The sequence below is a fragment of the Littorina saxatilis genome, linkage group LG2 (assembly GCF_037325665.1).
Source record: "Littorina saxatilis isolate snail1 linkage group LG2, US_GU_Lsax_2.0, whole genome shotgun sequence".
Taxonomy (NCBI): domain Eukaryota; kingdom Metazoa; phylum Mollusca; class Gastropoda; order Littorinimorpha; family Littorinidae; genus Littorina; species Littorina saxatilis.
This window is the reverse complement of record NC_090246.1, coordinates 81,707,806-81,721,372: the sequence shown is the minus strand read 5'-3', so window position 1 is coordinate 81,721,372 and position 13,567 is coordinate 81,707,806. Positions and strand designations below refer to the sequence as shown.

The 13,567-nt window shown below is 44.9% G+C and overlaps 1 protein-coding gene across 12 annotated transcripts in view; it reads left to right on the top strand.

Annotated features, from left to right (window-relative positions):
* Positions 1-13,567, top strand: part of LOC138959884 (myosin heavy chain, striated muscle-like) — a 58,771-nt gene that overhangs the window by 30,026 nt on the left and 15,178 nt on the right. For all 12 annotated transcript variants that reach the window (XM_070331546.1, XM_070331544.1, XM_070331545.1 and 9 more), the window contains exons 24-26: positions 1,144-1,234; positions 9,408-9,464; positions 12,633-12,886. In XM_070331546.1, coding sequence (XP_070187647.1) covers positions 1,144-1,234; positions 9,408-9,464; positions 12,633-12,886 — 402 coding nt within the window. The remainder of the gene's footprint in view (positions 1-1,143; positions 1,235-9,407; positions 9,465-12,632; positions 12,887-13,567) is intronic.

Below are 13,567 nucleotides of genomic sequence, written 5' to 3'. Positions count from 1 at the left end.
AATGCGTGTTTAGGTGTAATCAGCAACCTACACTTATGGCAGAATGACCGAGGTCATTTACGTGCCACAGTGGCTACACGGGGATTGAACATGGACACCGTCTCTCGGAGTCTGCACATAAAGTTGACCCGTGTCCGTCCCTTTTGGCATTGATTCTTTTCCACCATCATGGCCGTCGAGTGTGATATTAACGACATACGATATCGATAAAATAAAATATTGCTATTTCATATGTTACGTGGATTTCCATTGGTCAATTGGGCAAAACTGAGCTCAGTGCAAAAGTGATATCGACGACATTTCCGTCGATATCAGTTTTGATATCGACGACCTCTTTATTGCTTCCCCACTTCAAAAACAAAAACACCTAAATTTAAAAACAAACAAATATATATGAAAATGTAATTATCCCAGAATTTAGTTGAGCAAGTGACTAAAGACTTTTTGAAAGAAAAAACATTTTGAAAAACTGAAAAGTACAAGAAAAGAGTGAACAAAAAGAAATAATAATCAGAGGGAGGGATATGGAACAGCCAAAACTGAGACAAATACTTTTTTAATTTCTTTACAGTAAATACAAAATGTCCAGAGAATTAGCAATATATCTAACATTGACTGACTGTGTGATGATATCTTCTGCTATTGGTCTGTTTCGACAGTGATATCAAAATCTCGACCTCCGGTCTCGATTTTGATATCACTGTCTCAACAGACCATAGCAGAAGATATCATCACACAGTCCGTCAATATTGGGTAATAAAAACACGTTCACTTGTAACCCTCTCTTTCGAAGAGAAATCGCTCTCGTGTTCGGTCGCTCGTGCATGCTTTGCTTTAGTGAACTATTATTATGCTGTTACATGATTGTGTCCCTTGGAATGTTCTAAATACAGTTGCGCCCCTTGCGCTGAGTTGCGATTTCTACCAAACCATTTCTAACTGAGACTTTGAGTACTGGTACATTTGACTAAATTTCACTAGAGCTGCTTACACACAAAACAACACCAACAACAAGAACAACAACAACAACAACAACAAAAACAAAAACAAATAAAAAACAACCCACGCCGTTTTCCTTCACAACAAAATAGAGACGACTGTATTTGTTCAATTTGTGACTATTTCTCTTGTCGATCGTTTCAGGAAAGACCAGGAGATCAGCGGTCTCAGCTCCCGGCTGGAGGACGAACAGAACCTCGTGGCTCAGCTCCAGAGGAAGATCAAGGAGCTCCAGGTACATTCACCTCACCTTGAAAATAACCTCATCTTTTTATTTGTTATTTATCACCCTCACCTTGTGATAACTCCGTCTGTGTCATGTTGTGGTATCGTCACCAACGCGGCTCGTTTTCAACAAGGATTTCTCTCATATCAACTGCTATCATCGTTTGTCATTTGTTTTTCTTTGTCATGAAATCACCATCACAAAATCATCCCAAGGCCTCTCTCAAAGGGGTGTATCATCTGATAGCAGTATTCTGTTATCGAGCCAGCCTTCAGTTTTCGTTCGGAGCGCTTAGAGCTGCGTACTGTACTTCAGCAAAACCTACGTCAGTCCACGAGCCACCACAGTGTCGAGTTCATGCCTGAGATCTGTTTTCCTGGATTACTTGTTTGCGCATCTTGGGTACAGTCGTCTAACTGTACTTTGGATGCTTTGGAGATTTATTGTGTAGACATCTCAACAAGAGTAACATTGACACCCTTGAGTATAGGGTCAAAGGTAAGTGCTGCCCTGACGATATGGAAATAAAGTTTGCCGTGATCCTGAGTGTTCCTATTTATTTTTGGTGTAATTTGTGTGCATACCGACCATAGTAACACGTGCGTGTGTGTGTGTATGTTTGTGGATGCCATACTCTCACCTCTATACCTATTTTTGGTTGGTTGACGTCATTTCCATACCGGAGCCCCCATCCCCCCAGCTCTCCACCCCAGACGTGTGCACCTGCCATGCATATTTATACATCCTCGTCATCTTTGTTTGTATCTATCTTCATCCTGTCCGTATATATACCAGTCCCTAAGAATGTTACACCTGCCGTACCCTGCGTATTGTACATGATATTTACCCTTACCTGTAGATGTACGTAATAAAGTTGTGTGGAAATAAACCAGATCACCCTGTGTTTGCATCAACCTTCAATCCATCCACCTTTCCATCCTGTCATATGTTATCACATGTAATATGTGTTTGTGTGAGAGCCAACTGTATCTCTAATACACGAGAATGTAGCCAATGTATGCCTGAAGTATTTGTATACACCTAGAAGACAGTGTGTATGTACCAACTCACCTTTGCACTACGATTTATATATATATATGGAATCATTTGCGTGAAATCCCGACCTTCTCGTAGAGCGAGGATTTAGTATTTGAGTGATTACTTCTTGTAAACGTTTTCATCATACTTTCTCCTTGAAGCGAGGCTTAAGTCTCTTGGTGGTTGTTTCAACCTTTCCACTATACTTTCGTTTTCCTCTTCTTTATCTCCGTTGTCTGGTTTCAACCTATTTGGGTATGTGGGACCAATTGCATAGGTACTGAAGACGAAGAAGCGACAAAGAGTTTCCCAGAAGGTGAACAAAGTCAAGACTAGTGTTTCATCCTGACACTAATGCTGCCGGGGCCTCTTGATTCTGAGCCAAAATAATCAAAATTCTTTCGTCGGCGGTTTAAGGGGGTTAGGGGAGAAGGAGGTGGGGGGGGCCTAGGAGAGTTCATACCACTGGCACAACAGCAACAGAACTTCCCACATGTTTGCAGTTCTTAATTTTTTTAATTTTTTTTTTATACCTTCCAGAAACCTTTGCTAGGATGCCGTGGCTGATTCGGGTACGAAAGCAGCCTGAAAATGGGTGCCATATTACTCACAGTGAGGAGGTAGCTTTTGGGGGGAATAGTTGCTATGTTACACACATCTAGAACGTGGGTTTTGGGGAATAGTTGCTATGTAACGCAGCGAGCAGGTGGTTGTATTGAAGCGAATAGTTGCCATACTACGCATAGAACAGGTAGCTTTTTTTTAAGCGAATAGTTGCCATATTGCACAGCGACAACGTAGTTTATTGAAGGGGGTCTTTTACCCTTTGAGCGCAGCCAATTCTGATTAGATGCAGAATCCTTTGTTCTCTTCTGCGTCCTTAAAATATCTTGCCTTTGCCGCAATTCTTCCTACTTCTTTCCTTCGTACAGGTTACATGAAATACTGTGTCGGTCGAGAGACTGCCGCGTCTTGAAATCTGCTATACTTTCTTTAATGGTTATTCCTTTCTGCTCATTCTACTGAGAACTTGGTTGTTCTTTCTTTTGTTATCAGAACGCATCTTTCCCAGCTTGACTTCAGTTTTTGATTCTTACCATTCACTCTTTTGTCTCCGCCTTCGCTTTTTCTGGATCTTTGCTGTGCTGCGAAAAGGCAAAGCACAGAGTGAAAAATGTGCCTAGGCTTAGGAAACAAGCTACGAGCAGCTCATCCCACAAAGCTGTCAGGGATGACAGTGTATTCACATAAAACAATGCTCACGTGACTTTTGTTGTGTTTGTGCTGGCAAGCTCCATCAAAAGAAGCTATTTTTTCGCGACACAAAGAATCAGAACCGTGTAATGAAGCTAGAGCCACAGCCAGCATTAGAGAAAAGCGATTCAGAGCCCACTTCAGTGTGTGTGTACCTCCGTGCACTGAAGTATTCTTGGCAGAAAGAAAAAATACTTGCACGTGGGCACCGTCTGTAAAGTCGTTCGTTGTGTATGCATACGTGCAGACACAGTGTATGGATACATGCAGACACATACCTAACGGGAAAAAGGTGTGTTGTGAATATGAAGGGCAAAGCTTGCCAAACAGAGTTCTTCCAAAACTAAGCTAAAGCTTCGGTGGAAACCTGGGCTGAGTATTCGCAGATCAAATACCAGAGAGTGGGATGATAACAACAGGCCAAGACGCCTTGTTTTTGTTTTCGGAAGCTGCTCTTTGGGACGGCAACAGTTGTTTAGTCACTGGGGAAAATAGTTAGCGGGACGGTAGGGCTAGGGATAATGCAAAATCCAGCTATATTGCCTAATAAATAGAAATATGCCTTGCTCTTATGATGAAACGTGAGCCTTTGGGTACACGGAAGCAATCGGCAAAACATTTTCCAACCTCTTCTGGTTAGAAACCGTGCCAGTTTGGGGGTGGCTGGAATGCACTCGACAGAGCAGAACTTGCTCACTCTGCTCATTTCGAGTTCGGAAGAATCAAGTAAATGTGACACATTTTTGGTGCAAAGCGTCTTCGGTGTTTAGGGATTCAGTTTTAAAGAAGAAAAAACCCCATATTTCTTCCACTTTCTAAACAACTTAGTCAGCTGAGAATGTTTCTTCGGGGATATGATACACATGCAGAACTTGAGTTTGAGGACTAAAGAGACGATTAATTTAGAACGGGGCGAGAGCAGGTGGGTTGAAATTAAGTCAGTTTTGGGGAAACAATCACGAAAATTCGATGAATGATGCAACCATTGGAACTTCACATCAGTGCCGGAACTTTGGAAAAGTTAGCCGCCAATTTAATGAGGCCACTGTAGAAACTAGAAAGTCAGTTCACCCGTCGCGTTTCCATTTTTGTTTCTGTCTACGCTCACGCACATACGCCAGGTGAGAGTCAGAGTCTTACCTGAGCATGTTGTGAAACTTGAGAAGGCACCCGCCTGCTAAATAAGGAAAAGAGGGCTGGATATGGCAAGAGCACGTGAGCAAAGCCGGCTTGCGCGTGCGAGAGGGGCGGCGCGTGCTGGTTGGGATCGGTAGTGTCTTCCTGTTTTCCTCCTATCCCCCCCAAGTGTAGGCAAGCAGTTTTCTTGCCTTGTTTTTCTCGACGAAGCATTTTCGCTGCTTCGCACCCCATGATGACGAATGGAATTCTATTTTTTTTCCCCGCTGCTGTTTTCCCTTTCGTTTTTTTTTTTGGCAGTTTTTTTTTCTTCTGTGTTGATGTAGTGTTGGCTGCCAGTAGAAGAAGCGCCGCAGCAAACAGTTAATTTACCAGCTTTCACTTTTTCTGCTGGGTTTTTTTTTTGGGGTTGCGAGGCTTCCTGGTTTTGCGTTCTTGGCGAATCTCTCTCTCTCTCTCTCTCTCTCTCTCTCTCTCTCTCTCTCTCTCTCTGTCTGTCTCTCTCTCTCTTTTTTTCTCTCTTTTTTGTCTCTCTCTTTCTTCTCTGTCTCTGTCTCTGTCTCTCTGGAAGAGCGGCAATATTCTAGCATAGACATGAGGATGTTATGCCTTCCGTGTGTCATTACGTAATCCTCATTCCATAGGCAGTGGTAGTGGCATCGCACGTCTGTCAGTTGGTAGCGGTTCCTGGTACCCCCCCCCCCCTCTCCCCTTCCTGCATCATCTCCACTAACATAACAAGTGCAATGTAAGCAGAACATGCCATGGCCGCTCTGATTGTCTGGAGCCACGCATAGGATAGCCTCCAGGTATGCTGGGCTGCCTTCACCTCGCACATCATTACCTGTCTGCCCCCCCCCCCCCCCTCCTTCTCCTTCTCCTCCTCCTTCTACCCTGACTCCTGTTTAGCATAATGCTGAGGCTTCGCCGTTGAGTCTCTTTCTCTCTCGGAAGAATGCTAGTGCTAGAGACAGAGGAGTGAATCTTCTGTACACCCCATCACCCCTTGACTTCATTTGAAAGTGAATTCTGCTACCCCCTACTCTCTCTCCCCCCCCCCCCCCCACCCAATCATCAGTGCTTGCCACTTCCAGCCCGAGTGTTTAGCTGTGACGTGAGGAGCGGGGGTTCGACTTCCAGCCAGGCAGGTGAATCACAGCGAACAATGCAGACGCTGCCTGCCCCTGCCTGCGTTCTCATATACTGTGAGCGAAGGCTTTCACCTCAGTCCCAGCAATACCTGTGTCAGTGCCGGCGGCTCCCCCCGAGCATCTCTGCTCTACCCCTACCCTTGATAGACTTTTGTGAAGTCTAAGGTGTGACCCGGAGAGTGTGTGCGTGTGTGCTTGGGTGGTGACAGGCCCAGGCCACGCAGACTCCTCATTTTCGTGGAGACGTACCTACCTACCCGACGTCCCCCTTCGTCTCACTTCGACTCAACTCATCAACCTTAACCCCCTATCCCCTCCTCACCCCTCACCCCTACCACCCCCTCCTCTCTCCTCCTCTTCGTCGTGTTTTTCCGCTGAGGATCGTGGTGACTCCATTCCGCAACAAGCCTAGCTCTCCGTGTTGCCCACACTTTTCATTGCACGCCAGCAGCCGGGTCTGAGGGAGGAAGCAGAAAGCCAGGAGCTATCTCTTCTTCGCAGGGCGATAACTCCCAACCAGGCACACTGCAAAACAATTCGACAACACAGGACTTTCGTTAAAAGCAGTAAGTAACAACCAACAACCATCATGTCGGGCGAGGGTGAAACCATTTCGATAGAGGCCCCTGCCCCTGAGCCTCAGTCGGCGCCGCCGGCCAGCCAAGAGGAACAGATCGAGACGGTCAAGCCACAGGTGGTGGTCAAGAAAAACCCGGAGAAGCAGGCACCAGCACCGGCACCAGCAAAACCCGCTCCGGTCGAAGACCAGGAGACGCGGCCCCGGAAACCAAGACCTCCATCGTCACAGCAGCAGCAGCAACAAAGCAAGCAGACTAAAGTCGCCGAAGTCAGTTCCACTAAGAAGTCATCGACATCGTCATCGAAGACGAAGTCGACGCGAGATTATGGGGATTACCTGGGTGTCGCTGCGCTGTCCAGGGAGTTTCGTGGGACGAGTCCCAGTGTGTTGGAGAATATCGCCACTCATCCGCTGCTCTTTCAGCCCAACTACGAACCGCAAAGGAACTTCCATATGAGCGCTCGTAGCAGGAAAGCCCTCCGAGACTCGGCGGACCTCGCCGTGGTTGCTCCTGGGCTTAGGATCATGCTTGAAGTACAGTACCGAGTTTTTTTTTATCTTGTTGTCACAGTTCCGCTTATTGCTTTTTATCAGGTTGCTGCGCTTTTTATTATTTTGTTTACTATTTTCGTGATTTATTTTTGTTGTTGTTATTTTTGTTATTGCCATGTGCTTTGCGCTGACGCGAGCACAATTTGTGTCAGTGTCGTGTCACTGTGGCTTCGTATTTCACGTTCATGGATCGATGGCCGGATTATGTTTCTTCACGAAACGAAACGTGGCACTGCTTTTGCTTTTGTTTTTGCGAATGCGCCAACGAAAACTGAATTGATGTGCTCTAGACGTCTGTCACGACGGAGTAGATTCATTGCTGGTACAGTCTCATGTGAAGATTTAGTTTTGCTGTTTCATGATCAGTGTCATTTTTCACCATTCTTTACCATTTCGTGTTTTTCACCAATACCATCAAGTGCCATTTCATTCCATGTTTTGTTCTCTCTCATACTGATGCATTATCATGGTTCGTTCAACGGTGAAAATGTTCATGCTGCATTTTGTTGCCTTTTGTTTAGTCTAATTTTGGATATCTGACGGATTTATCTGCAGAAATTGAGACGTGTAAAGCGCGGCTGAAGGCAGACGATTTGTGTAGGATGACCACAGGCGGAAGGTATCGTCCACTGGACTACTACTATCACAGAAAGACTACAAGGTACGTCACTCACCTTCGAGTCTTCTGTGTTCTTGGAGTCGCTTCCTGGGGTAAAATATTGTTCAAGACGGTTTGCCTCTTCCTACAGTCTGTGTAAGGTCAAATAAATACAGTTGAATGATTGTTTGAACTGTATGTACCTTTAATTTTCAGCTTCCGTCCCTTGCAGGTTGTTTTTAACCATCATTTGGACGAATCTTCGTTTGCGAGCCGCTAACTTCCACTCGGCGTCAAACTCATGCATCCGCACCGAATATGCATACCAGCGCTCATTGCCGGTTAATAACAGGATATTCGAAGATTATTTTCCCGTGGTTGCTGCACAATATTTACATATGTTTTAGACCAATGAGCGCTGGTATGCATATTCGGTGCGGATGCATGAGTTTGACGCCGAGTGGAAGTTAGCGGCTCGCAAACGAAGATTCGTCCAAATGATGGTTAAAAACAACCTGCAAGGGACGGAAGCTGAAAATTAAAGGTACATACAGTTCAAACAATCATTCAACTGTATTCATTTGACCTTACACAGACTGTGGGAAGAGGCAAACCGTCTTGAACAATATTTTACCCCAGGAAGCGACTCCAAGAACACAGAAGACTCGAAGGTGAGTGACGTACCTTGTAGTCTTTCTGTGATAGTAGTAGTCCAGTGGACGATACCTTCCGCCTGTGGGATGACGTAACAAAAATCGTGATCTACGTACGACTTTTGTGTGTGAAAAACGATGACGTTTTGCTACGATATCTTCTTTTACTGCAGACATTGACTTTACAGTTTTGTACCCACTGACGTCTTTGGAATCAAGACATTAAACAGACCGTTATTAAGCTATCGCAGCAGTATCTGTTTAAGGCAGAAACAATTTCACAGCTTGTTGTTTTTCCATCCTTTTCCCTACCCTCATCCCTCCTGCTAGCATCGGGATCGTATTCCTTATTTCTGTCACGCAAATTCATTTTCTGGCACTAGATAAGCGACAGGGGTGTTTACAGAGTGAAGGAAGGAATAAATCCCTTCCGAAGAGGGGCATCATGATAAGACTTAGGTTCTCGTAAACGTGGGAATGACATCTTCAGCGGCGCAAGAAGCAGGGTGGTTTATTTTGGGGGGAGGTGAGATGATGCAGTTTTCACCTGTAATGCACGTTTTGCTTTCTTGGCAACTACATCTTGCAGCTGCAGTCAGTCAATACAGGGTCTGGGGCCCTCGTTTTTATCCCACCTTGCCAGTTCAAACACTGACGAACAAAAAACAAAAAACTTAAAAAATCGAAACGTCTTAAATTTCTCGCCTGGCTTCTCTCATCTATCGTTGCCTCTCTGGCGCCTACCCATCTCCCCCTTCACTTGGAATGACTCACGTTTGAAGTATGCCTCCAGTCTGGCAGGGCCGTTTCAAGTTCAGAGTTTCTAGTCTGGGCTTTGGACTTGACGCCTCGGAGGTCTTCTCATTCCTCTGTTCCTTCCCTGTGTGTGATGTCTAGTTTACCCTCCCTTTCCTCCTCTCGGCCTACAACCTTTTACCTGATCTACCCAGCAGCCGACCTTACCCTTTACCTTCCATTTTCCCCAACTGACCTTCCATTTTCCCCCTAGCAACCCCCCCTCCCCAACTTCACTGATCCAAGAAGCTGTGATACTGTGTCTTACTGGACCGAGATTTTCATTTTCGACGATTTCATCTCCTGTGTGAAAAACCCTAAACTTTCGACAATTGACTTGGACTTTAGATAATAACTTACGTGGCAACAAGGAGATTTTGGTGTGTGAGAACAAAGCGTAACCATGACAACCCGTGCTTTACAGGCCCGTATCGAGGAACTGGAAGAGGAACTGGAAGCCGAGCGTGCCGCCCGTGCAAAGGTAGGTTCAACTGTTTTGTTCTGTCACTCTCTTTTTCACCTCTTGTGTTTGTGTTATCTTTCGTGTTCTTTGCTTTTCTGAAGGAAAACTTCTCTCGACTGATCTTACCAGTCAATTGGGAGTATTACTCCGCTGGTACCGCAGGAGTTGGGATGGGATAAGGGAGGTGGTGTAGAAGCGAATTGCAATTCTCTTTTGTTTTTTCTTCTTCTTGTTTTCCTGCCTGGGGTTTCCTGATTGTACCGAGAACAATTCCTTTTCAATTTCAGTATGAGAGTGAGTGAATGGGATTGGGGGAATTTGAGGAAAGACTGGGGGAGAAGAAGAAAATGAAAGGTATTTTAATGACTGCCCCATTTTAGCTAAAAACCGGCACCATTTCAAAACGATCCTCTTTAACCATGACATAAAACACGCCCGTGTAGACTGATTGCATTTTAAATCGCTTACGTCACGGCAGACAAAAATGCCGGTGTGCATTTCACTTACTTTTGGCAACAGCACAGCACAGAACTATGTGAACCCTGCACACGTGATACACGCCAGTTAAGTGGTATGGCGAAATAATTCAATTCAGGGACAGTTTCATGTCTTCAGAATGAAAACTTCTTGGTAGCTTGGCGTGTTGTTTTCTTCATCAGGAAAGAGTGTGTGCTAAACTCTTGTTCTGGCACTTTCTCTGGATTTGTTTTCTTAAATCAAAGCAGCGTTACCAATTGATCAAATCTTTGAGGCTTAAAAACAAAAAAAAAAGATTTATAAAATATTGTTCTCAAATCCAGCGTACTTATTATGAACAGTTTCTATGAAGACAATAATCTGTATCTAACTGTACCACCGGAGGTGTGATTAATTTCAACATACCTTGCATTCCACTGCCGCTGGCAGACTTAGCAGTTGTGAACATTATTCCTACACTGGCTGACCAGTTTAGATAGCCCCCCCCCCCCCCCGACCCCCTCCCCTTACACACACATCTAGCGCACATCCATTTCCTCCCAGCCCCGACAGACATACAGGTAACTCAAGCAGTTTCCTCCAGGTTTGAATAGATTGTCGATAAGAGCGTGGCAGGTAGGGTTTGGTTTCATCTCTCCCGGCGCAGATAGCCAGGCACAGGCTGAACTGGAAGAGATAAGAGTCACTGACTACCGTGTTGAGATAAGTACTTGCCCATCAGCTAACTTCATATCTGAGCTCCTTCAGTACTCTCAGTCTTGCTGTGTGTGTGTAAACCCTGTGTGTGTGTCACTATTGGTGAGGAGGAGGGGGGGGGGGGGTTGGTTGTAGTGGCCGGCACATTTTGGCCAAGAGTTTGATGATTGAAAAGAAAGAAATTAGATCAATGCTGTTTATTACTTATTCTTGATTTAATCGTTAGATATATGATTGAAAGGGGAAAGATGAGCAAAATATGAGATATGCGTAGAAACTCTACACTCTCTTAGCCCGAGAGAGAGGGAAAAAAACAAAGACACAAGCCTGCACGCACCATCACATACAATAAAAGAACGATAAGGTCAGTCTCAGTCTAGACGTAAGAGCTTATCAGAAGAACATCGTGACGCAGATGTAGACAGGAAATACATGCACAAAAAGCCCATTTTGCTGAGTTTACAAATTCTTCAGCAAGTAGTTAAAATCTTCGAAGCTCAGTGAAAGTAAGGCACTTAATAACCCTGTGCTGGTTTTGATTAACCGGTAGTGACGTAATACGGCGATTAAAATTAGCTGCTGGTAAGAATCCCATTTCTCTACACGGCCTCTCGGGGAGACTAATATTATGATTACTTGGCGGAAAAGCATTCTGTGTTCGTGATGCACCCGTCAGTAATTTAGGACAGCATTCTTTCTGCAGCGTAGTGCACGTGCACATTATTGTTACTAGATGCCAGTGTACAGCGGTGTGCCAAGCCGTTGCTATGCTATCTATACACACGAGAACAGCTGTGCAACTTATCAGCAATGACGGTGCCGACAGCCAGTCTAAAAATGGCACCAACTTTTACGTAGGCACTTAGGTTGACGGAAGTGAAGGAATGTGAAATGTTGTCTGCGTTTCGCTGAGGCGGGTTTCCTTGCACTTCGCTTGGAAACTGGTTCCTTTATCTGATTAGATGATAAACGAAACTTTTTCTTATTTTCTTGATAAAAATCCTATCGACCCAACGCTTGTTGGCTTTTCTATCACATGAAAAAAGCACTCTTTGGGTTAAAAACAAAACAAATTAGACTCTCTTTGTACTGCGGACTTCCTGGCAGCCACTGGTCTGAGGATTTAGCACGGCCATCAACATCGAACGCAGAAGAAGAAGACTCTCTTTGTAAAAAAAGAATATTTTTAGTTAGATTTTCAAAGCTGTTTTCGTTGTTTTGCCACTTCATCGTCGGTTATTTCTGCCACTTAAGCGCACGTGCGATATTCATTTACTATCAACGAAAAATACGAAAAGTAAGGTATATCTTCTTTTTTCACCTGACTTCACAAGCCACATCACTACTTTCTCTAGTCTCAGGGCCTTCCTTAACTGAGCCCAAAGTTGACTTCGCGAAGACTTCAAGAAGTCGTTTGACCGAAAATTCAATACAGAATACAGAATACAGAATACAGTATTTATTGAGCCAAGTGACATTAAAAAACATTTAAAGCACAAGGAATTTAGCGTAGTGTTGGTAAAATCACGCACACACACACACCCACACACACACTGACACACACACACACACGCCCACACATACACTGACATACACACCAACACACACACGCCCACACTACAGCAGTCACGATCACACCATCACACGCAGGGCAGACATGAGGTAAAACAAATGACAATAATCTATTAAAAGAAAATGTACAAAGAGTGGTCTAAGATGCTGGTGGAAGGGTCTACACAGAATACAATTTTATAATCTAATGCATAGTTAGAACTAGCCCATCCCCTCCACCCACCCACTCATGAATAACTAAAATAATGCAGCTAAAAAAAAAAAAAAATAACAAAAAAATCACACATCAAAGTCCCACCAACGCGGCTTCGTGCAGCGAGCTTTGTGAAGTATACTTCGCGAAGTTGCCTTCGACAAATTATGATATCAGGCTTTTTTTCACACACTTCACACTTTTTTCTCACACCTTTTTCCTCACACATTCTGACCTCTCTCCCACAGATTGAGAAACAGAAGCAGGAAGTGTCCCGCGAGTTGGACGAGCTGTCTGAGCGTCTGGACGAGGCAGGTGGCGCCACTGCGGCCCAGATTGAGCTGAACAAGAAACGTGAGCAGGAATTGCTGAAGCTTCGACGTGATCTCGAAGAGCAGACCCTTCAGCACGAAGCCCAGGTTTCAACTCTGCGCAAGAAGGCCCAGGATGCTGCCAACGAAATGTCCGACCAGATCGACCAGCTGCAGAAGGTCAAGAGCAGGTCAGTACTAAATGTTGTGACAAACGTCATTGCTGTTACGTCATACTATCCGTGTAATGGGAAATATGCTTGAGTTCGTGTCCCTAATTTTCACTGTTCCTATTACAATTGTATTTCTGTGTATAAAATATTGTTTAAACCAAGAGCGGGTCAGTACAAACCCATGGTTGGATTCCCTCGTGTTTTAGCTTTACTGGGAAACGCATATTTAAGCAGGGCTGTACTAGCTGTTACGTCATACTGTCTGTGTATTGTGAAATGAGCCCGGGACACGTAATATAAGCTTTTGCTTGAGTTCGTATCCCCAGGGCAAAGCATGATTTTTATTAGACTACTGAGGTTACGAACATTTAACCAGCTGATAGCCTTACCCACCGGTACGGTTGGCCCAGTGGTAAGGCGTCCGCCCCGTGATCGGGAGGTCGTGGGTTCGAACCCCGGCCGGGTCATACCTAAGACCTTAAAATTGGCAATCTAGTGGCTGCTCCGCCTGGCGTCTGGCATTATGGGGTTAGTGCTAGGACTGGTTGGTCCGGTGTCAGAATAATGTGACTGGGTGAGACATGAAGCCTGTGCTGCGACTTCTGTCTTGTGTGTGGCGCACGTTATATGTCAAAGCAGCACCGCCCTGATATGGCCCTTCGTGGTCGGCTGGGCGTTAAGCAAACAAACAAACAAACA